At 64.6% G+C, this 23,561-nt stretch overlaps 1 protein-coding gene across 2 annotated transcripts in view; it reads right to left on the minus strand.

Moving 5' to 3' along the window:
• Positions 1-92: 92 nt before the first annotated feature.
• The window catches only part of SCAP (SREBF chaperone), a 28,668-nt gene continuing 5,199 nt past the window's right edge, over positions 93-23,561 (minus strand). Inside the window, exons 1-23 of one of the 2 annotated variants that reach the window (XM_070391139.1) lie at positions 17,346-17,480; positions 15,195-15,404; positions 12,851-12,980; positions 10,651-10,808; positions 9,919-10,139; positions 9,697-9,802; positions 9,046-9,218; positions 8,709-8,835; positions 7,221-7,333; positions 6,512-6,606; positions 5,520-5,618; positions 5,153-5,371; positions 4,183-4,559; positions 3,785-3,973; positions 3,519-3,720; positions 3,322-3,437; positions 2,713-3,244; positions 2,425-2,510; positions 1,325-1,407; positions 1,075-1,232; positions 830-910; positions 528-734; positions 93-452 (exon numbers count right to left, since the gene is read on the minus strand). In XM_070391139.1, coding sequence (XP_070247240.1) covers positions 207-452; positions 528-734; positions 830-910; positions 1,075-1,232; positions 1,325-1,407; positions 2,425-2,510; positions 2,713-3,244; positions 3,322-3,437; positions 3,519-3,720; positions 3,785-3,973; positions 4,183-4,559; positions 5,153-5,371; positions 5,520-5,618; positions 6,512-6,606; positions 7,221-7,333; positions 8,709-8,835; positions 9,046-9,218; positions 9,697-9,802; positions 9,919-10,139; positions 10,651-10,808; positions 12,851-12,980; positions 15,195-15,316 — 3,840 coding nt within the window. In that variant the 5' untranslated portion in view covers positions 15,317-15,404; positions 17,346-17,480 and the 3' untranslated portion in view covers positions 93-206. Of the gene's footprint in view, positions 453-527; positions 735-829; positions 911-1,074; positions 1,233-1,324; positions 1,408-2,424; positions 2,511-2,712; positions 3,245-3,321; positions 3,438-3,518; positions 3,721-3,784; positions 3,974-4,182; positions 4,560-5,152; positions 5,372-5,519; positions 5,619-6,511; positions 6,607-7,220; positions 7,334-8,708; positions 8,836-9,045; positions 9,219-9,696; positions 9,803-9,918; positions 10,140-10,650; positions 10,809-12,850; positions 12,981-15,194; positions 15,405-17,345; positions 17,481-23,561 lie in introns of those variants that run through there. The other variant, XM_070391138.1, reaches the window with a different exon arrangement.

Below are 23,561 nucleotides of genomic sequence, written 5' to 3' on the forward strand. Positions count from 1 at the left end.
TCCTTGTAGGGCTCCTGCTTGGAGCCGCTGGAGGGAGGCACGGGGAGAGGGACTCGTGGACAAAGCGCAACTGCTCACAAGGCCCCAGCGGGTGTGGTTTTGTACAAAGTTTAATGTTCCCGTCCTGAGGCAGGACAGCCAGACGCGTTACACCCCGACTCGGTCCAGGGCATCGGCTCCACGGCGCCCTCAGCCCCCGCCCGCCCTCAGTCCAGCTTCTCCAGCACGGAGGGCACGTACACCAGGCTGAGCTCGCTGCCGAAGTTGCAGACGACGGCAGCGTTCTCCAGCACCAGGATCTGCCGGGCGGGCTGGGCCTCGCTGTTCTTACCCAGGTAGACGGTCTGCAGCAGGTCCCCATAGTTTAAGTCCCAGAAGGAGACGCAGCCCTGGCCACCGGTCACCAGGAGGTTGTCTGAGATGACCCCCAGGCTGGCCCCACAGCCCAGGTCCTAGAGGCAAGGACAGGACAGGCTCAGTGTCTGGAGTCCCTCCCTGAACCCCGAGAGCCCGCGGGCCCCGCCCACCTGCTGGATGGAGTAGATCTTGATGCCTGTGCTGCGGTCCCAGATGCAGATGAGGTCGTCCAGGCCGCTGCTGATGACACAGGAGGTGGTGCAGGTGAGGGAGGTGACGTCCCCACGGTGGGCGAACATGTGGCTGACCCGACTGCCGGTCAGCACGTCCCACAGGCAGATGGCCCCGTCCTGTCCTCCGCTGGCCAGCACCATGGTCTAGGGGAGCGAGCCGGGAGCTGGGTGTCCACCAGGGGGGCCCCAGGCCCCGGCGGTGGCCCACGCCGCTTCCCAGCACCCGCCCGCGTCCTCACCTGGTCTATGTACACAGCTGTGATGGCCCCTGAGTGGCCCTGCAGTGTGAAGAGGCAGCACGAGTCCTCCAGACGGAACACCTGGGGGGATGGGCATCAGGTGCCGGTGTCGGTTTTTCCAAATTACACTTTGGCCAGGAAATCCCTCCCACAGCACATTGAGGGCACCTGCGGCCTCTCCCTGACCCCAAACCACCATGCCCTGCGCTACGTCACGCCACTGCCTGAGACGGGCCCGCACTCACCCTCAGAGTGTGGTCTTGGCTCCCGGTCACGAGGCGCCCGGCAGCTGCCTTCAGAGCGGTGATGGGTTTCTGGTGTGCACAGGGCACGGTGTGGGTCAGGCGGCAGGCCACCCTGTCACTGCTGCTGTACACAGGGGCCACGGGAGAGCTGCCCTGCCCTGGAGAGAACAGGCCAGCGGAGGGTCAGCCCTTGCAGGTGGCCCCTCACCCACACGTCAGACGCAACTCCTGCCCAGGCCAAGCCACTGACCTCGGAACTGCAAGGGGCTGAAGGCAGCATGGGTTTCCAAGGAGAAGAAGTCGAGGGAACCGTTGAGCCGGGCAGCCACGATCCTGAAAGGAAAGCACGCCAGGTGGCTCCCTGAGCCCCCGGCCTTGGGACCGAGCACCAGACTGGACAGGTCAGCTCCGCTGGGAGCCAGGAGGGAAGGACGGGCTGGGAAGAGATGCGGGAGAGGCCCAGATGGCAACTCCATGACCCGCCTCAGTGCTTCATCTGTGAAATGGGAGCAGCAGCACCACCTCACGAGCGGTCCCAAGAGCGTGCAAATCAGAGACCAGCACGCGGAGGGCCTGCACGGCTGGGAGCCACAGGAGTCGCACAGGCGCAAGCACCACCCCCTCCATTTATTTTCCCACAAAGAAACCGGGATTTTCTTCAGAATCCCAGGCACATGTGGACCGGCACAGGCGGGGACCTGTGCCCAGGGGCCCCAAAGCCTGGCAGTGAGCAGGGGTCCAAGCTGACGCCACAGCAAACGGCACCGCGTGTTTCCAGACTCTGCTTGTGGCTGGGAGGGACGGCCAGGAGCGCTGGAGGCAGTGGGCACATGTGGGCTTTCCCTAACGCAGAGGAACCAGCAGGGAAGACCTCCACGGCTGGAGGGCAGGACGTGGGCCAGGGCCTGTGCCACAAGCCGGGGGGGGGGGGTGGGGGGGGTGGCAGCAGAAATCAGAGCTGAAGGCAAGTGGCTCCTCTCCTGCTCCAGCTCAGGCGTGGATGGTGCCACATGGTCAGGCCCTGGAAGGCAGAGCCGGCCTGGGGCAGGCAGGGCAGCAGCAGGAGGCACTGCCAGGGCTGAGAGCCGTCCCGAGAGTGCAGAGGGGACGGCTGCGCCACGACTGCTGGGAGGGAGAGGAACGGGCCAGCAGCAACGGGAAAGGAAGGTTTAAACAGGCTCTTCTGAAAGCACATTTTTCTGGAACTGAAAATGCAGCCAAGAAACTCAGGAAGTCGGCATCGAGGCCAGAGAGCTTGGACCTCAGGAAGCAAAGAAGGAAAACGGTCCTCGCCTCCTGTGGCTACAGCTCGGGTGGCGACAGGGGCCCGAGGCGGGTGCCTGCGCTCACCTTCTGTCCAGGAAGACGAGGGCGGTGATTCCCGAGGAGACCTGCTCACAGCTGCAGCGCAGGGAGCCCTCGACAGCGTCCCACACCTGCAGGCCCAGGGCATGAGCAGCTGCGGCTGGAGAGGCCCATAGGCCGGCCCGCCTCCAGCCCCTGCCCGCCTCCAGCCCCTGCACCCCCTGCCCGCCTCCACCCCCCTGCAGTCCCCTGCCCACCTCCAGCCCCCTGCTCCCCCCTCCGGTCCCCTGCCCACCTCCAGCCCCCTGCTCCCCCCTCCAGTCCCCTGCCCACCTCCAGCCGGCCGCTGCTCCTGCCCACCACGATGAGGTTGCCCTGCAGCTCCAGGCTCCAGATGGAGCCCTCGGCACTGGGGGCCCAGGCAAGGGCTGGGGTGCCCTTCTCGGGGGGAGAGCCCCCCTCGTCCTCAGGGGCCTGGGGCAGCGTGGGCCCAGGGGAGGGAGGGCACAGGGTCTGTGCGTGGACGGGGGCAAGCCCCTCCTGCTGGTACGCTCGCTGCACCAGGTGGCTGAAATCGTAGCCCGGGTTGTCCCGAGCGCGGCCGCAGCCTGCCCGGTGCCGGGGCTCAGGCTGAGTGGGCTCTGAGAGCCACGGCCGCACAGAGAAGTTGGTGTCGATCAGGCAGGTGAGGTCAGGCTGGTCCCCGAAGACGGAAGGTGGCGCGAGGCCCTGGGGGCAGTGCCGCAGCGGAGGGCTGTCCCCAGGCTCCTCTGCGCTGCTCTTACCGCCGTCCGACAGCCGCTCCCAGCTCTCCTGAGCCTCGAACACGCTGCTGCCGCCGCCACCGCCGCTGTCCCTGCGCTGCCTGTGGGGCCGGGAGGGTGGGTGAGGACAGGACGGCGAGGCAGCAGGGGTGGGAGCCTGACTGTGACAGACACCTACCTGGGGCGAGGGATGCGCGTGAGGCAGTCCCCGGTCTGTGCGTCCCACACGCACACGTGGCCCGCCAGGCAGCAGCTCACCAGCAGCATGCCGTCACTGGCCAGACACTCGATGTCCTGTGGGCACAGCACGGCCATGGGCACGGGCACGGGCACGGGCACGGAGGCAGGGGCCGCCGGCCGAGGCACCGCACTCACCATGAGGTGCCCACGCAGCACCAGGGGCACGATCTCCGTCTCGGGGGGCGCGTAGCCGTAGTCGTCACAGGGCAGGTCTCCGCGGCGCCGCCGGCCCGGCCCGCCGCCCTGCTGCCCGTAGTTGCGCGGGCAGAGCACACGGTACAGGCAGAGCAGCAGCAGGACCAGGACGATGCCGGCGGCCAGGCCGAGCGCGGCCACCCTGCGGAGAGGCGGGTCAGGTGCGCCTAGGCCAGTCCCGGGCAGCCGTCCCGCTCGGGCCTTACTTGTACAGGGTGACGTCTCCGTGGGTCTGCGCCACACCTGGCCCCTGGGGGCCGGCCTCCCAGAGCCCGCCAGGCCTGGGCTGCAGCGGGGGCCAGGCGCTCCGGCCGTCCTGAGGGTGCCGCCCCTCCAGGGCCTCCTTGGGGTTCAGGCGGAGCGTGACGGGGATGACGGGCAGCAGGCTGATGTACCTGGACAGGGCCGGGGACAGCTTCAGCCAGGAGGCCCCTCCCCAGCCCAGGCCTGGCCCCTCAGCCTTGCTCGTCACAGACACCAGTGCCCGCGCAGCCAGCCAGGAAACAGCATTCAAACCAGGGGGTTCCCCCCCCGCGAGGGGCAAGGGATGCTCTGGGGACGGTGGGCTGACACCGCCGGGGAGGGTGCACGCAGCCCGACCCACCTCTTGGCCAGCGTGATGTTGTAGTAGCCGAAGAGCGTCGGCCAGTGGCGGAAGGACAGCTTCCTCCACAGCTCCTCATCCTCGGGCCCCCAGGTGACCTCGGGGGCGGGGCTGTCAGGGATGCCCTCGGCCAGACCCCCGGACTCGGGCATCTCCCCCGGCAACGTGTGGTTCTCAGGGAACTTGGGGGCGTCCGGTGGGAAGATGGAGAAGGCAGGGTCCGGGTGGCTGGCGGGCAGCATGCCTCCAGGCACAGGCACGGGAGTGAGGGCGCCCTCGCCCAGCGGGCTCTGCTCCGTCACCTGGGCGGCGAGGTAGATGCGCAGTCCAGCCGGGTCTGTGTACACCAGGATGCCGATCCAGACCACGGTGCCCGCCTGCAGGGGGCACGGGGTGCTCAGCCAGGGCTCTGGGCGCAAGGGGCAGCCCCACCCCACATGCCTGGCCCTCCTGCCAGAGACGGCAGCACAGGGACCTCAGGCATCGGGGAGAGGACACGGCCAAGGTCCTCTCTGCCCCCCAAGCCTCCACCACCATCTGGGCCAGCTGCCCCGGGGACCCAGTTCCCTCTCCGTGCTCAGGGCTGGGTGGCCTGGCCTGGAAATCGAGCAGCAGGCCAGCCCCCATCTCAGCTGCGACCATTCCCAGGGTCAGCGGCAAGAGGGACGAGGCCGGGCCTGCTGCAGGGCCACCCACAGGCCCTGTCCTCACCTCACTCCCTGGGGAGGCCCTGCTGGCAGGAAGCCCATCTGCTCCGCCCGCCCAGCGTTCCCGATGCCCACACACGACCAGCAGCGATGAACCCTAACAGGGAGCAGGCCTGGCTCCCGCCCGGGGTCACAACCCCTGCCCGACGCCCCAGGGCTGCTGCCCCCGAGACCAGCTGTTCACCTGGGAAGCGGGTTTGGGCGGAAGAGGAGGCCCCTCCCCAACTCTAAGGCAAAGCGCAGGGCAGGGCCGGGGAAGGTACCATGATGAGCCGCTGTGCCAGGCGGGTGCGAGCCAGGAAGTAGACGACGCGCAGCCTCTTGGGGAGCCGCAGGTTCCGGAAGGAGGACGGCTGCAGCGTGACGGTGTGGGGCGTGGCCGGCCGCACCGCCAGCTGCTGCTCAAAGCGCGCGGGGCGCCCCCCTGGCTTAGCAGGAGGCAGGCAAGCCTCAGGGGGCAGCCGCTTGTTCAGGTCCGCCAGCTGTGGGCACAGTCGTCAGTGGGAGCTGTCCCCTGGATGTGAGCTGCCCCGTGGCGTGAGCTGCCGGGCAGCAGCCCCCCGAGGTCACACCTCACCCAGAGACCCTGGGAGCTCAGCCAGGGCCCAGGAGGGCGGGACCCACTCCTACCTCCATCCTGCGGATGTCGATGGACAGGACGGTGGTGAAAAACAGCATCTGAAGGAAGAAGTCGGACACCAGGCCCACCACGGCAAAGAGACAGAACTCCTGGAATCAGAACGGCCCCGTGACCTCAGGGCCCAGCGGTCCCTGCCCAGCCCGCAGGCACCTCACCATCTGCACAGCCCCGGGCGGCAGCGGAGCCGCAGTCCTTCCGGGTCTGGGCCCGGCCAAGCAGGGGCAGTGCAGGCGCCTCCCTGCCCACCAGGGGGCAGCAGAGACCCAGGTCTTTCTCCATGAACCTCGCGGAGTCGGATCCAAGCTGGGAGCTCAGAGCCCCACCAGCCCACAGGCCGGGATGGCCCCTCTCAGGGCTCAGAAAGGCCCCGCCACAGCTGCACTGGGCCGGGGGGAGGGGGAGGGGGCGGGGGAGGGGGCGGGGGGGATGTCCTGGTTTAAGTCCTCCCTGCCCTCGTGTGAGGCCTCAGCACGCCCCCCAGGGGGATCCGGCAGACCCTCGCAGTGGCCACGTCAGCTCCAATGCCCGGGACTGCACTGCGCCCGGCAGGTGCAGCCGGCCCACCCCGGGCAGGACCCGGACGTGCTGCGTCCCCCTTCCTGCCTCTCCCCCCGAAGGGTCAGCAGCAGGCGGCTCCGACTCTGCAGGGCTGCCCACCCCTGCCCACCGCCCCACCGCTGAGCGAGGGCACTGTGCCAGGAGCAGGGCCACTCTGGGCAACAGGGGGTGGCCCTCCGACGACGTGGGTCAGGAAGGAGGGGACCCATTCGAGACCAGGTCTGCTGGGTTGGCAGAGCCAGCCGCCGGCCGGTGCCCCCCGAGCCTGCCTGCCCACGGCTGAGTGACAGAGAGGACAAGGTCACAGGCAGAGACATGCTGGGAGCGCGACCCACAGCCCAGCCGGGCTCCCCGTCCCGGGAGCTGCCTGCACTGGGGCGCCCGGTGCCTGGCTCACAGCGGGCGGAGCGCGGCCGGGCCTCACCTGGATGGCGGGCACAAGGGTGAAGTAGCCGATGAGGATGATGCCCAGCTCCGTGGCCATGTTCTTCATGATGGACCAGCCCTCACAGCTCAGGCCTGCGGGGACAGCAGGGCCGTGGGCCGGCGCTCGGCCGTCCGCTACGTGTCCGCACGCAACCCATGGTCCTCGAGGGTAGAGACGGGGGAGGGGCCCAGCCTCCGGAGGCAGCCACTCCCCCAGCGCCCACCCTCAGGCTGCCGGAGCCCGGGCCCAGGCGCTGCCACCCCTGCACGGGGTGAATGCCCGCCTGCCACGGGGCAGAGCGGCTCTGGGTGGGGCCACTTCCCGAACCTCCGCGGCACCACATCTGGCACAGGGCCCGGCTCCCCCAGACCCTCAGGTTTGCGGGGTGAACAGCCCTCAGCCCTGACCCCCAAGATGTGGGGCTGGGAAGAGGGGTCACAAGCGTTGAGGCCTCCGGGCCTGGGCTCCTGTTTCCCCAGAACCCAGACCCCAGCTCCTGCCACTGAGGAGCCCGAGCCTGGAGGAGGCAGGAGGGTCCAGCCTGGACAAGGCCGAGCAAACCCACAGAGGCAGAGTCCGGCCAGGTCCTCACAGACACATGAACCAGGGCCCGTCTCCCACGGCAGGACCCGTGGCCACGGAGGAAGAGCCAGCACCGCCCCGACACCCCCCTCCCCACCCCCCCCCCCGCGCCCTCGCCCTGTACCTTGGGCGATGCGCAGCTTCACCTCCAGGTCCACAGGCGTGGAGACCACCGACTTGGTCAGCACCAGCACGTTCTCCAGCCCGATCACCACCACCAGGTAGGGGAAGATCTCGCTGGGCAGGGAGGGCGGAGAGGGTGGGAGAGTGCTGAGCCCCAACACGCAGCCAGCTCTACAGGCCTGGGCCGGCGTCAGGGCAGCGGTGGGGTGTGCAGCCTGTGGTGGGGGTGCTGAGCAACCCCCAGAAGCACAGGGCAGGGGGCGCGCATTCCCTGTCCGTGGAGGGCGCTCCCTGTCCTTCCGCACCAGGCCCTGCTGGCCGGAGGCCCGGCCACGGCCCCACCCCTCAGCCAGGCCCAGGACTGAGGAAGGGGGAGACCCCAGCCACACCACTGAGGCCAGCAGGAGGGGAGGCTGCCGGGAGGCCTGGCCGTGAGGGGAGCCTCCAGGGCCCAGGGCTGCTGCTGTGGGGCCTGGAGGGGCTCGGCGGGCGCAGCCGACACTACAGTGGGAAGCGGGAGGTTAGCACCAGCAGGTTCAAGAGGAAGCTGATCTGTGAGCAGGGAAAGTAACAGGAAACACAGACGCCCTGTTTCTGCAGCCGGGTCGGGGTGGGGGGGCCGGGTCAGGGCCAAGGAGCCGCAGCCTGAGGGCAAACCCAGGGAGGGGCCCGGCCCAGGGGCAGGGAAAGGGCCAGGTGACAGCTTAGAGGTGCTTGCACCTCTTCAGAACCTCACTGTGAAAGACCCTTCGTATCAGGCTTTACATGTTCTAACAGGAAAAAGGAAGAGAGCATGCTTCTCTCTCAGACCACCCGTGCTCACGCCATGCAGGAGCAGTATGCGCAAGTATGCACGTAAGTGTACAAACACACCCACACGTATGCACACACACAATGCAGACATAGTCATACATGTCCATGCACCAACATACAGGCACATAAATACACCAGGGGCCCGGTGCACCAGTGGGGTCCCTCGGCCAGGCCTGCGCCCTCTCACAATCTGGGACGCCTCAGGGGATGTTGGAGAGCCAGTTTCAGCCCGATCCCCGCAGACCAGGCCAAGGGACCCACCGGTGCACGAATCCATGCACTGGGCCTCTAGTATGCATATAAGATCTTTGGTTAATCTCTTCTGCCCTCCCCCCTCCCCCCTCCCCTCTGAGATTCATCAGTCTGTTCCATGTTTCCATGACTGTGTGTTGAGCGTCTGCCCCCTGGTGGTCAGTGTGCGCCATAGCTACCGGTCGGAAGGTCACTTGGGCTTTTATACATATAAAAGATATCCCATATGCATCAACATATACATGCATGTACATATACACACACGCCATTTATTTACATATGACTACAAGCCAGGTAACTTAACGAGGAAAAAATATTCCTCTTAAATGTCAAAGCAACAACGTGCCCAGTCCCGGGCCGACCAGAGGGGCATGGTCTCGCCCAAGGACCCCCCTGTGGCCAGGGGAGCCTGCTGGGGACCTACCCGCCGTTGAGGGTGGGCGTCAGGCCGAAGAGTGTGCAGAGCCCCACAGACATGAGCAGCGAGCTGAGCACCGTGACCACAGCGGCCAGAGCCAGCCCCCACTTGGACTTGACCATGTCGATCTTGCCTGGAGGGCAGAGGGCACGTCAGGGGCACGTTCCCGACGCTCCCACAGCCCTGGAGGAGCTGCTAGGAGTGTCCCGACTGTGACAGGTTTCACCAAAGGAAAGGACAGCACGAACACCCCACCCCAGGGACACAGGGCCTTTTGCTGAGGAGCCCGCAGAGCCCTGGGCCCCCGAGAGGCCGGGGACAAGCCCCACAAGGCAGGACCTACGCGTGGAGAAGTAGATGTAGGCGAACAGGATGATGTAGGTGGTCACGAGCGGGATGAGCTCAGCGACGCCGATCTCCTCCTTGAAGTGCACGTGCACCAGGCTCTCGGCCCGCAGGCTGCAGTTGGGGCTGGGGTGCAGGAGCATCAGGCGGGCCCGCAGGCTGCTCAGGAACCTGGCACGGGGCGGGGGGGGATGTCCCTCACGGTCCAGGGGACAAGGACAACCCCTGCGAGGGGCCCAGCAAAGCTTCCCTCCTCGAGTCGGTACCAGCCCTTGGCCCACCCAGTGCCCAGGCCCACGCCCAGGCCCACGCCCAGGCCCCGGAGAGGTAGCCGGAGGAGCTCCATGTCCTGGCCTCTGGGGCCGCTGCAGCGCTGCTGGAGGACGCCAAGCCCCAGGGGGCCCGGGGGTGAGCAGCTGGGGGGCCGGCCCTACGCTCCAGAGAGACTGCTGGGGGCACCAGGACACCGGGCTTGCCAGCCCGGCCTTAGCCCCTTACTCTGGACCCCCCACTGCAAGCAGACGGACCCGCAGCCTGAGGGATAAACTCCACAGGCAGCCGGGTCCTGCACGTCAGGGGCGCCTGGACACCGCCTGGAACAGGCACCCCAGCTTCGTGGCGCCCGCAGCCCGAGGAGCCCACGGCTCACTTGGCGTGGTAGCGCCGGAAGACCAGGGTGATGGTGTAGGTGGCCATCCTCTTCCTCGCGAACAGGCTCACCCCGCTGTACTTCCCGGGGACCCCAAACAGCAGATCTGCAGGGAGAAACCAGCAGGCGCTGACCAAGGCCTCCCCACCTCCACCTGGCACGAGGGCGGCCCCTGACCTGCCGAGCACCCATCGCAGGGCTGGGTGGCGACGCCCGAGGCACCTTTGAGCGTGGCTGAGGTCTGCAGGGTCTTGGGCTCGTGCTGGTGGATGGTCGCGATGATGTCGGGGTCGGCGTGGAAGTGCTCGCGGTCATTCTGCCAGAAGTTGGCCGGGGACAGCAGCAGGCAGCCGTGCTCGGGGAGCAGGTTCCGGAGCTTCCTGAGGCCTGGCAGCAGGTCGGTCACCTGCAGGCACACCTCCTCCAGGCTCCTGGCCCCAGAGCTGGCAGGGAAGGGAGGCACGTGTGCCGACACGGGCAGGCCCACGCCTGGCGGCCCCCGCGCCATCCAGTCCCCAGAGGCCGGTGTCTGAGCCCGAGGTCAGGCAGCCAGGAAAGGCTCCTCCAGGTCGACAGCCACATGGGGGTCGGACCTTCCAAGCGTGTGGAGCCCAAAGGCTGATCACCTGACAGGCTGGCCGGGCGTGCGCAGCCCCGCCCACCAAGACGCCTGGCCCACCCAGCGGGCAGAGGGGCGAGGGGAAGAGCGGGCTCCGTGCACCCAGGGCCGCCAGAGCCCCTGCTGCCAACACCTGCGGCTTCAGACGCGTCACCGGCCCTCAGGCAGCTCCTCGCGGGTGGGCCAGGGGCCACCCCCTCTACCTGACCCCCAGGCCCAAGCTCAGGCGCAGCCACAGGAGCGCGGGTGCGGGCCTTGCAGAGCTGCTGGCTCTGTGGTGGCACCGAGGACATGCCCACCTCCCCACAGCGGGGCTGGGTGGGCGCCCGGGGTACCTGTCTCTCAGCACGTGGTTCCGGATCTCCTCCACCAGCTGGAAGGCCCGGGACAGAGGGGAGCGGAACACGTCCACGGCCAGGAGGTCCTTGTGCCAGGGCGACACCGAGGACTTGACCAAGATCTGCTGGACGTATGCCACCGGGGCGCCCACGTACTGCGGAGAGACGGGCGCCAGAGGTCAGTGCGCCAGAGGCGCCGCCGGTCCACCTCGGGCTGAGCAGAAACAAAGGCGTCCAGGCCCGGCCGGCGGGGCTCAGTGGCTGAGCGTTGACCTATGAACCAGGAGGTCAGGGTTCGATTCCCAGTCAGGACACATGCCAGGTTGCGGGCTCGTTCCCCAGTGGGGGGCGGGCAGGAGGCAGCGACCCATGACTCTCTCATCATGGATGTTTCTATCTCTCCCTCTCCCTTCCTCTCTGAACTGACAGAAACCTATTGTTTAAACGTGGGCGTCCGCGGGGGGGCAGCATGTCTGATCCCCACATGAGGCTCCGAGCGCCCTTTTCGCCAAGACAGAGAGAAGGTGGCGGCAGGGCTGGGGGGGAGACGGCGCCCTGTTTAGGGACAGTTTCTGTTTTATGAGAGGAAGGGAGCCACGCGGGCGGCGGTGCTGGGCACACCGCAGCGGGAATGTGTTTAATGCCACTGAACTGGACGCGTAAAGATGGTTAAGACGCTACATTTATTTTTAACACATTGCGTACCGCATAGAAATCTCTAAGACATACGCCAGGGACTGCACGTTTCTGGGCAAACTGCACGTTATTTAAATCATCATAATGCACTTTAGGTGTTGTTTTTCAATAACTATCACATTTTTATTTACAAAAACAATTAAACAATTAAAGTTCCTAGTACTTTTTTAACGTATGGTCCTGCGTAAAACATTTTCCTCTATGAAGAGGGACCAAACAAAATTTACATAAGTATCTAGATCAGCTCCTTTTTCCACGGGCGTGAAAAACGAGAACACTCATGAGCGGTTCTTAACAGATGGCGCGAAACACGAGAAAACTCCTTAGCGGTACGGAATGTGTTAAGATGCACAATTTTTGCCAAAACCGGTTTGGCTCAGTGGATAGAGCGTCGGCCTGCGGACTGAAAGGTCCCGGGTTCGATTCTGGTCAAGGGCATGTACCTGAGTTGTGGGCACATCCCCAGTAGGAGGTGTGCAGGAGGCAGCTGATCAATGTTTCTCTCTCATCAATGTTTCTAACTCTCTCTCTCTCTCCCTTCCTCTCTGTAAAAAATCAATAAAAATATATTTAAAAAAAAAAAAAAGATGCACAATTTTAAAAATTGGAAGAAAAAATAACCTGTCTCCTCCACCCCCTGGAGCCCCCACTCTGTGAGGTGGGCGCATGGGGAGCTGCCCAGGACGCAAGGCCAGGACGCGGGGCCTGCGCCAAGCACCAGGGCGGGGGGGGGGGGGGGGGGGGGGGGGGCGGGGGGGAGGCTCCCTCAGCCCCGCGGCAGCCTTGGCCGCCCTGACTGCCAGACCCTGAGCCGAGGCCGCAGATAAGAAGCCAAGGCTCAGGCGTCCCAGGCCCGGCTGACGCGTGAGGCAGGTCACCCAGGCCCCTGGGAAAGCCCACATCCGGCTCCGGCCTCCTAGGCAGGGCTCGCAGGAGGCTCAGGTTTCGGCTGACCTGGTCTGGGGGAGCCAGGCCAGTGCCCGAGCCCGAAGGCTTCTTTTGTTTTCGTTTTTTCTAGAACACAATCCTTCCTCACATTTACCCAGAGCGACCTAGAGCTCTGGGCACAGACCCTCACCCTGACCCACGGCTCAAGGAGCCAGGACTCGGCTCGTCTGGGCACAGGCCTGGCCCGTGTCCCCGTGTCCCCGTGTCCCGGCCGGGCAGGCTCGGGACCCTCCTGGGCTCCACCTCTGGCTCCGCCCCCGCTGGGGCCTGGGACTCGGTCTCCACACGCGCCAGGCTGGGCCCTGACTCACTGCGGAAACAAGACAGAATCTCCAGCCCCGGACACTGTGAGGACCAAACACAGGACCCCAGCAAGGTGTCGGCCACGAGCCTGTGAGCTGCAGCTCCTCCAGTTCTCCTCCCCCGCCCCCTCCCCGCCCCGTCCCCTGGCTGCACGCCCCGCCGCCTCCAAGGTCAGCAAGACTGGTCTTCCTGTCACTCGCCTCTCACCCCGGCCCCGGCCCGGCCCCGGCCAGTCGGCACCAGCACCTACCCACTCGGGCCGCTCGCTCGGCTCTCCTGGCGTGGGGTCCGGGGCCACGGGCGGGGGCGAGTAGTCCTTCACGGGGGTGGTGAACTCCACGGGGCCCGTCCCCGGCAGGGGGAGCTTCAGCAGCGGGTAGCTGGAGGGGCAGGAGGAGAGGGAGTTAGGACACGACGGAGCGAGTCTGCGCTGAGGACGGGCGCGGAGCCCCCGCGGACAGGGAGCCACCCAGGCAGGAATTCTTATTTCTATTTATTTTAAAAAATATATATTTTTATTGGTTTCAGAGAAGAAGGAAAAGGGAGAGAGAGAAAGAGAGAGAGAGAGAGAGAGAGAGAGAGAGAGGAACATCAGTGATGAGAGAGCATCCTGGATCGGCTGCCTCCTGCACGTCCCACACTGGGGATCGAGCCTGAAACCCTGCAGGTGCCCTGACCAGGAATCGAACCGTGACCTCCTGGTTCATAGGTCGATGCTCAACCCCTGAGCCCCGCCGGCGGGTGCAGATGGGAATTCCTAAGCTCATTTCACAGGACACACAGCGGCCTGTGTGCACGGAGCCCCCCTAAGGTCGTCAGGGAGGCTGCGCCTCCAGCTCCTCTTGGTTACGGTTTCCGTCCTTTTACGTCAAGCTCTTTGTGTTCTCGTTCACTTTCCGTACAAAACAGACTAAACCGAAGGCCTGTCCAGGTCTGGGACGGGCGGACCCTGTGAGTCCAGGAGTCCGCCCTTGGGGGTGAAATGTCAGGAAAAGCCCATGGGCCTCGCAAAGGGCGCGACGCCCACGGTCCCCCCACCCGCCCGGAGCCGCGCTCTCCCCACCAGGTGTGGGACGCGCTCTGCGCTCGGCCCAGCTCCCAGGTCACTCGCCGTCCAGGCTCCGTGTGCATCACCTGCCACAGGAAGTCCCGTCCCAAAGCCTGGACCGGGCCCTCCCCCTTTGAATCAGCAGCTGCCGCACGCGCCGGCCGGCGACACCCAGCCCAGATGGCGACTGCACAGGGGAAGCCCCTCCCTCAGCGGCCAGAGCGGCCTTTGGGGAAGGGTCACAGCACCCCTCCTTCACCTTCAACTGCCCACAGACACGCGCTCAAGTCCCGTTCAGGCCCTCGGCCACCACGCATTACCTCTCACCCCGTGCAGAGGCGGGAAGGCCACAGAGGAACGGGGCTCAGAGGGGGCCGGACCCCACGCCAACCACAGGCAGCCGAGCCACTGTCCCCGAGGCCCAGCCAACGGCCGCTCCCGCAACAGAGTCCAGAGAAAACGCTCAAATGGAGCCGGGCAGACCGTCCGAGGTCCTCGAGGAAGGCACAGCGTGTGGCCCCCAGGCCCCCGGGGACTTGTTAGAGGCGACTCCTGGGGCCTCTCCCAGGCCTTCCCGCCAACACGCAATGAACAGTGTACACGTCTGCGCCCTGCGCTGAGCTGCCGGGAGTCGGCGCTGCCGAGGGCGGGCCAGGGCCCGAGGCTGGACCGGCACGGCTCCCCTGCTCACGGGCTGTGTGGGCGGGACCAGCCTGGGCCTCCACTCTCTGGTGCCGTGGGAGCTGCCAGGACCCCTGCCAGGACCACGGCCCCGGCTGCCGAGGCCGGAGGACACCGGCCACGGATGCGCGAGCGCCAGCAGGACCCTCCCAGGGAGGACGCGCGTCCCCGTCCACCCGGGAAGAACCTGCCTCCTCAGCTGGAGCAGTGAGGGCACCGCCAGCACCACGCGTGTCAGACACACCGGGCTGCCAGGGGCGGCTCCTTCCCTGCGGCCGTGTCTCAGGGCCTCTCCTCTCACCACGTCCCCATCCCCGGCCTGGGGGGGCAGCCACGCTCTCCCCGCGGTCCTGGGTGAGCAGGTCTGCCAGGGGGCGCCCGAGGAGCTGATCATACGGATGGTGCGCCCGGCCAGTGTGGCTCAGTGGATAGAGCGTCGGCTGCGGGCGGAAGGGTCCTGGGTTCGATTCCAGTCGAATGCCATGCACCTCAGTTGCAGGCTCGATCGCCAGGCCCCAGTCGGGGGTGTGAGGGAGGCAGCCATCGATGTGTCTCTCTCTCTCTCTCCCCCTCCCCCCCCACTCTCTCTAAAAGTCACGGGAAAACACGCGTGGTGAGGGCCAGCCCCCCCATCACCACCACGAAAGGACTTCGCCTCGCAGACTGGAGGCCCTGCTGTTAACCCGGCACCAGAGAGACCGTCGCTGTGAGAGGGAACCTGAGCCAGGCCTCTCGGTGAGCTGGCGGTCGCTCACGTGCCTAGCACGACCTCGGAGTGGGTTCCCGGGACGTGCGGGCTGAGGGCTGACACCGGGCACCGGGCCCTCCTGCCCCCCACCGCCCGCCCCCGGCCCTGGGCACGTACCAGCAGGCGAGGGTGCAGAGCCCCGTGAAGAGGGTGATGGGGATGGGGTAGGAGGCGCAGAGCAGCCCATGGTTGTAGAAGGCCCGCGAGATCTTCTCACGCAGCCTGTCAGTCAGGGTCATCCTCAGCACAGGTCACCTCGCTGCCATCCCGGACGTGCGCAGGGGTCAGCCGGCAGGCGCTCCCCGGGGCTGGCGGCCACCATCTGCCCTGGGGGGAGGGGAAGCAGTGAGCAAGGGGGAGGGGGAGCCTTGGGGCGTCTAACAGGCACTCCCCCGGGCGTGGCCCCGCGGGGACCAGGGAAGCTCGCGGGTGAGGCCATCGCCTCCCGCCGCCCTCTCTGTGCGCAGGTCAGACGAGAGCACCTTTGGGGAAACCTTCGGGCAGGGCTGGTCCCACCGGCAGGGACTCACGGGTCAAGCATGTCCGGAGGGGTCAGCCCCCCGGGAAAGCACCCACAGCCGCCTGACGGCCCCCTCCAGCCAACAGCCCCACGCCCCCCTGTGAGGAGCAGCCGTGGGGCAGGGGACCCGCCTCTCGGGGCCTGGCCTGGAGGGACTCAGGCCGCGCTGCCCGCAGGCCGGGGCCTCCCCCCGGGGTCTGACTTCTGTGCAGGAAGGAGGGGACCTGGACAGGGCCTCATTCGCCCCCAGGGGTCCCTCCCCGGAGGAGGGTGGGGGCTCGGGCGCCGGTCCCTTCTGAGGACGAGCTCCCCGCTTCTTCCAGCCGTGCCACACCCCGTGCCGCACCCCGTGTCCCAGCAAACCCTCCTTCGCGTGGGAGCCAAAGCCCAGATCTGCTGCCGCCGAGCGGACACCCTTAAACTGACCAATCTGAGCAGGAAACTCGGGGGACCCGGGGTCCGTGGGACCCAGAACCCCTTCCTCACGGCGCTCCCCACCCGAGTTCAGCGTGAAACCCGCTGCTCCGTCCTGGGTCCCGGCTGCGGTCGGTGCGCAGGAACCTGCTCAGACACGTGTCCTGGCTCCGGAGGCTCCGGAGGCAAATTCGGGCCAAAGAGCCGACGCCTCAGCAGTGTCAGGGCCAGGAGACGCAGAGCGAGTGGCCGCAGGCAGCCCTCCCTCCCTCCCTGCAGGCACAGCCTCCGCGCACACGCACTTCCACGTCCTCTCCGGCCACCTTCTCAGGGTCAGTGCAGCACGCCAGGGCCAGGGCGGGAGCAGAGCTGGGCACAGGCTCACCCGCAGGACAGTCTCAGGCAGGACCCGCAGCCACTGCTCCCCACCTGGCGGACGCGGGACTCGGAGCGTCTGCTCCTGTGCCCGACCCCCTTCTGTCCCCAACAGGGAAACACACACTCAGAAGAGACCCTGTGGAGACAGACCCGCAAGAGGGTCCCCGAGGCCCATGGCTGAGCCACGACCTATGAACTGGGAGGTCGAGGTTTGATTCCCGGTTGGTCGGTCGGTCGGTCGGTCGGGGCACAGGCCCGGGGTGCAGGCTCGCTCCCCAGTGGGGGCCGCGCCGGAGGCAGCCGTCTGTGATGCTCTCACCACTGGAGCCTCTCCCTCTCCCTCTCCCTGAAGATGGGGAGCGGCACCCGAGAAGCTTTTCCAGCCTCGCAGACGAGCCGTCTCTGCCCTCAGGGTCCAACCCATCTTCCTAGTCTTCAGAAATGGCTGCCTGCACACAGGCTCCCTCCCCCTCCCCACAGCCCCTCACGCACGCCTGCGCCCCTCTCCGCCTCGGGGACTTCACGGGAGAGGCCTGTGCTGGTCGTTTTCTCTCGTTAACCGCCATCCCCGCGGGCCAGACGGGGCCGTTCTGTTGCTCCATCTCCAAGTTAAACAACTCTTCTCTCCTCTCCCTTCTGCGCTGACTCCACTCAACGAATTCTATTTCGTTTTCGTCATGAAATTTCTAATGTTAAGTTTACGTCTAATTTTCCATCTGTTTCAAGACTGTTCACCCTCACTTCTCAGAGCAAGAGAAGAAAACCCTCCAAGCACAGGCCTCAGCAGCCCTGCTCCTCCGCACGCGACCTGCCCGAGGGGAACCTGGGAGGAGCCTTCGAGCTCCAAGGGAAGGACGACGTGAAAATGTAGACGCCCGTCAAGGTGAGGACATCGTCAAGTCATGCATCGCTTAGCAACGGGGTTGCGTCACTGCGTCCACACCGGATGCACTCACACAAGCGAGGCCGCCCAGGGCACACCAGGCCGCTGCTCTGTACAGCCCAGCTGCTCCTGCAAACCTGCACGGCAGGTTATCGGGCTGAACGCTGGAGGTGATTGCAACACAACGCCAAGTATTTGTGGATGTAAACCTACCCAAACAAAGAAAAGGTACAGTAAATACATGGTATAGAAGACAAAGTGTGAGTGTGAGTGTGAGTGTGAGTGTGTGTGTGTACACTGGGGAGCAAGGGGAGGGCTGAGGAGGGAGGCGCTGTCAGCGGGAGATCAGGAGGAGGGAAGGAGGGAGAGCGAGAGAGCAGAGATCAAAAGAGACCCAGAGAGCTAAAACCTGAGAAATAATGAAAGGGACGGGGAGGGAAGGAAGGAGGGACGGACACACGGACACGGACACACACACACACACACGTGCCCAGCCCTCCCTCACTCCCTCACAACTCCCGGCCCCTGCACAGGTGAACAGCAAGCTGAGCCTGGTCTGTGAAACCGCCCACAGCTGGCAGCAAACCCAACCTCGCGGCGAGGCCGGGCCTTTACCTACAACATGACAAACCGTTTGCTCATAACCCATCGTGACCTCCGAGACCAGCCTCGCGTGAGGGCCTGGTGGCCGACACAGCGCTACCCGGCATTACGTGGTGGGGTGCTAACCACTTTCATGTAAAAGTTAAAGGACAAGAGTGTTGACGATCACTATGGCTACAATAATCTGTTAATGGAGACACAATATAAAAACATGTAAGTTGTGCCCTATCTGGCGTGGCTCTGCAGACTGAAGCGTTTGGGGTTTGATTCCAGTCGGGGCACATGCCTGGTTGTGGGCTCCATCCCAGTGTGGGGCGTGCAGGAGGCAGCCGGTCCATGATTCCCTCTCATCACTGATGTTTCTTCTCCCTCTCCCTCTCCCTTCCTCTCTGAAATCAATAAAAATCTATTTAAAAAATAAAATCAGTAAAAACATATTTTTAAAATGTAAATTTTGACATCTATGGGTGATAAAAAACAGAGACTTTTTGTAAAATTAAGGTCTTAACTTAAAATAGATTGTTGAACTATAGATGTTCTGTGTAACTCATGGTAACCACAACAGAAAAAATACAGCAGCTACACAAGAGATAAAGAGAAAGGAATCAAAACATTCAATTGACTGAAAGTTATCAATTCATAAAGACAGCAAAAAGGAAACTTACAAGACAGCCAGAGCGCGAGATGGCAGGACTAAGGCCTTAACGACCAACAATGACTTTAAATCTAAATACATCCAATTCTTGAATCAAAAGGCACAGAGTAGCCGTACGGGTTAAGAGTGAGGCACACTGCGTGCTGCGCGCGAGGCTCCCTCAGCTTCAGGACACGGAGCTCCGCTGGGGCGGACGGCTGAGCCCCGGGTCTGCACCTCCGCGTCCACGCCTCTGCTCTGAGGACCGCAAAGCCCGTCTGACCCCTGCCCAGGGAGCAGGCGCCACGGCCACCCCCTCCGGCAGCCAGGACTGTGGCGTCCACACCGAGGCAGCCCGTCTCAGTGTCCCAGCCCCCCCCCACCCGCCCATGGAGCACAGGGACAGCGTCCGTGTGCCGTCCCCGACTGCCGGCAGAGGCGGGGCCGAGCTGTGGGCAGCGTTACAGTCTGCGGACGGGTCCAGCATGTCCAGGCCTTGACATTCACTCCCTCGCGCACACACACACACGCACCAGAGCAGCTCCCAGTCCCGCAAGCCCCTCGCGGTGGGCGCCGCGTCCAGGCGAACCCACTCATTCCTGAATCACATTTGCACTGTCTTGTCTGGGCTCAGACACGCTCAGACGCACAAACACGTGCACTGGAGACGGCTGCCGACAGGACTCGGCCGTGGCACACGCAGGTCTGCAGCCAGGACAGGCCGTGCCCTCCAGGCCTGTGCCCGTCACGCTGACACGTGCAGCGACGCCATCGCCTAAGGATGCATTTCTCAGAGCAGGTCCCACTGCAGGCGCCGCATGACCCTGCGTGTGTTTGCATATGAGACACAGACTCCAACCACGTGTTTACATCCTTCTCAGCCCAAGCGAACCTCGCGCCAGGGGAGCACAAAGCTTCTCCAGAAACAATGTCGACAAAACCCATTAAAAGCCGAAGCCTGACGGGAACGGCCGAGGGCAGTCCGCTCCTCCACAGAGGGAAACGGAAACGGCCTCCAGCCGCCAGGCAGCCGGAGACACAGCAACCAACCTGCGCTGGGCGTGTGCCTGCTGCTCTGTAACTTCCCTATAATGTGAACCAAGAAGTTCTGGGGGGAAGTAGAGAGAAATGGTTTCCCTTATCGAACTGGCAGAGATCACACGCAGTAGCACAGACCTGGTGGGGGTGGACAGTGGCACTGCCCGCGGTGAGCGGCGTGGGCAAGCCCTCCATGGAGGTGCATCTGGCAAGAGCCATCAGGATGGCCAAACAGCCATGGCCGGTGTGGCTCAGTGGATAGACCATCAGCCTGTGGACCAGAGGGTCCCGGGTTCAATTCCAGTCAAGGGCACGTACCTGGGTTGCAGGCTCCTCCCTGGCCCGGGCCCTGGTCGGGGCACCTGCAGGAGGCAACCAATCGATGTGTATCTCTCACATGGATGTTTCTCTGTCTTTCCCTCTCTCTTCCACTCTCTCTTCAATCAATAGGAAAATATCCTCAGGTGAGGATTAAAAAAAATTTTTAAAGGCCAAAGCATATACCCCCCGACTAGTGCTCCTGCCCCCGGTGAGGGAGCAGAGTGCGCCGGGCCCCGTGTTCCCTGCACCAGCACGACACACCTTCACGGCCACCAGGAGCTCTGGCTGAAGGACATGAGGCACCTCCTGACAATGGGGTATTGTGAGCGACAACGAGAAAGTCTCACGTGTTGATACCGAACTATGACAATCGGAGACCAACAGCAAGGGACACAGGGCGCCACCTGCGTGCAAAGAAAGGAGCTCTGTGTGTGTCTGTGCCATGCACACCCTGACCCGACACCCGAGAACCGGGAACGCGGCCGCCCTGGGGAGAGGACCTGGGGATCTGTGGCTGGGGCGGGAGGGAGGGGCCTTCCTGCCTGCACGCTGCGGGGCCTGCTGAGCTCCGTGCCACGTGAGTGTGTTACTGCACCGACAGGGAAAATTAAAACAACAACAAGGTTCCTGTGCAAGCAGCACAAGCTCTGAGCCTGTGTCCCTCCACCCCGCCCTGCGTGTGCCCACCCCGCCCTGTGTGCCCACCCCGCCCTGCGTGCCCACTCCGCCCTGCGTGTGCCCACCCCGCCCTGCGTGCCCACCCCGCCCTGCGTGCCCACCCCGCCCTGCGCGCCCACCCCGCCCTGCGTGTGCCCACCCCGCCCTGCGTGCCCACCCCGCCCTGTGTGCCCACCCCGCCCTGCGTGCGCCCACCCCGCCCTGCGCGCCCACCCCGCCCTGCGTGCCCACCCCGCCCTGTGTGCGTGCCAACCCCGCCCTGCGTGTGCCCACCCCGCCCTGTGTGCCCACCCGGCCCTGCGTGTGCCCACCCCGCCCTGCGTGTGCCCACCCCGCCCTGCGCGCCCACCCCGCCCTGCGTGCCCACCCCGCCCTGTGTGCGTGCCCACCCCGCCCTGCGTGTGCCCACCCCGCCCTGTGTGCCCACCCGGCCCTGCGTGTGCCCACCCCGCCCTGCGTGTGCCCACCCCGCCCTGCGTGCCCACCCCGCTCTGTGTGCGTGCCCACCCCGCCCTGTGTGCCCACCCCGCCCTGCGTGTGCCCACCCCGCCCTGCGTGCCCACCCCGCCCTGCGTGTGCCCACCCCGCTCTCTGTGTGTGCCCACCCCGCCCTGCGTGTGCCCACCCCGCCCTGCGTGCCCACCCCGCCCTGCGTGTGCCCACCCCGCTCTCTGTGTGTGCCCACCCCGCCCTGCGTGCCCACCCCGCCCTGCGTGTGCCCACCCCGCCCTGCGTGTGCCCACCCCGCTCTCTGTGTGTGCCCACCCCGCCCTGCGTGTGCCCACCCCGCCCTGTGCGCCCACCCCGCCCTGCGTGTGCCCACCCCGCCCTGCGTGTGCCCACCCCGCCCTGTGTGCCCACCCCGCCCTGCGTGTGCCCACCCCGCCTTGCGTGTGCCCACCCCGCCCTGCGTGTGCCCACCCCGCTCTGCGTGTGCCCACCCGCCCTGTGGCCCACCCCGCCCTGCGTGTGCCCACCCCGCCCTGTGTGTGCCCACCCCGCTCTGTGTGTGCCCACCCCGCCCTGTGTGTGCCCACCCCGCCCTGTGTGCCCACCCCGCTCTGCGTGTGCCCACCCCGCCCTGAGTGTGCCCACCCCGCCCTGCGTGTACCCACCCCGCCCTGCGTGTGCCCATCCCGCCCTGAGTGTGCCCATCCCACCCTGCGTGTGCCCACCCCGCCCTGCGTGCATCCCAGCCCTCTCGGCTCCCTCACGGCCGGGTCCCTCCCGGGAGAAGTCACAGCTGAAGGCCTCTGCTCCCTGGAGCACCCAGGGCTCGGTTGGTGCCGAGTCACGGCAGGTCTGTTCTCTGAGCCGACCGAGCCCTTGGGCGCAAACGAGTCATTTGGGGAAAAGGAGGTTTTTTCTGCAAAGGGGACCAGTGACCAGGATGGAATCTGCTTCTCTAAGCATCAGAATTATCCAAGTGAGCTGGAGGAACCGCCAAGTGGACTGAAAAGACAGAGATTTGGTTCAGGAATGACAGCCGGTCTCGGAGCACACACGCTCGAGAGGAGGGACAGAGTACGTGTTGGCACGGCAACGCCCCGGTGGAAGGGAAGCCAAATCCGTGACCTGTGGGGAGGCCATCGCGCACCCCACGCCCGCGGGCGTCAACAGACACTAGAGAGTGACCCGCTACGCCAGCTGCCGACGCTTCTTCCCTCTTGACCTGGGCAGGGATGACTGGCCAGGGGCCTGAACTGACCACGGCTACCAGCGTGTGCCAAGGATCTGACTTAAAGCTGGCCACCACCAGGCGCCCACGGGCAACCCAGGTTTCACAAGACAAGCCCTTTGGCCCAGGGGAGGTGCCCTGAGCCTCGTGCCAGCAGGTGAGACGGAAGCACGGCCAGAACCAGCCCCCGGTGCCCACCACACGGACACCTCCCGGCCACACGGGACGGAGGCCTCTCGCTTGGCTTCCTACAGGAGTGGTCCGCCGGCGAGCGCCAGGGTTCCGACAGTCCGCACAAAGTGGAGGTGTGAGGAGTCTCTATTTTATTACTCACTCAAAAGCTTTTTAAAATTTTTTTTTTGCTAGTCCTCACCCAAGGATATTTTTCCAATGATTTTTAGAGAGGGAGAAAGACAGAGAGTAACATCGATGTGAGAGAAACACATCAATTGGTTGCCACCTGCACGGGCCTGACCCGGGCCCAAGCCAGGGAGGAGCCTGCAATTGAGGTACATGCCCTTGACCGGAATCGAACCTGGAACCCCTCCCAACGCTCTATCCACTGAGCCAAACCAGCTAGGGTTCAATAGCTTTTAATAGCCGGGCCTGTGTGGCTCAGTAGATTGAGGGTCATTCTATACACCAACAGGTCACCAGTTCAATTCCCAGCCAGGGCACATGCCCAGGTTGCAGGCTTGGTCCCCAGTGCAGGAGGCAGCTGATCAATGATTCTGTCATCATTGATGTTTCTCTCGCTCTCCCCCTTCCTCTCTGAAATCAATATATATATATATACATACACACACACATACACATACACACACACACACACACACACACACACACTAATATAGCCCTAGCCGGTTTGGCTCAGTGGACAGAGCATCAGCCTGTGGACTGAAGAGTCCCAGGTTCGATTCCCGGTCAGAATACATGCCTGGGTTGCAGGCTTGATCCCCAGTGGGGGGTGTGCAGGAGGCAGCCAATCCATGCTTCTCTCTCATTATTGATGTTTCTATCTCTCTCCCTCTCCCTTCCTCTCTGAAATCAATAAAAATATGTTTAAATATATATATATACACACACACATATGTGTGTTTTTGTGTGTGTACACATATAAAAAATTTTGAAGGAAAAAGGAAGAATTTGCACCCTTACAAAATTTAGTGAGAACGAACACTCGAGACTCCAAGACCCAAATGCCAGACCTGAAACTATGACTCCCAGAAGAAAACAACGAGCAAAGATTCACGACAGCTGATTTGGCAACGATTTCCTGGCCGGGCCAAAGGCCAGGCAACACAGACGGAAAATAAACAGCTGGCTTCACAGAAGCT

The sequence above is a fragment of the Myotis yumanensis genome, unplaced genomic scaffold (genome assembly GCF_028538775.1).
Source record: "Myotis yumanensis isolate MYYU_CA2020_CCGP unplaced genomic scaffold, mMyoYum1.0.hap1 SCAF_14, whole genome shotgun sequence".
In the NCBI taxonomy this organism is placed as follows: Eukaryota; Metazoa; Chordata; class Mammalia; order Chiroptera; family Vespertilionidae; genus Myotis; species Myotis yumanensis.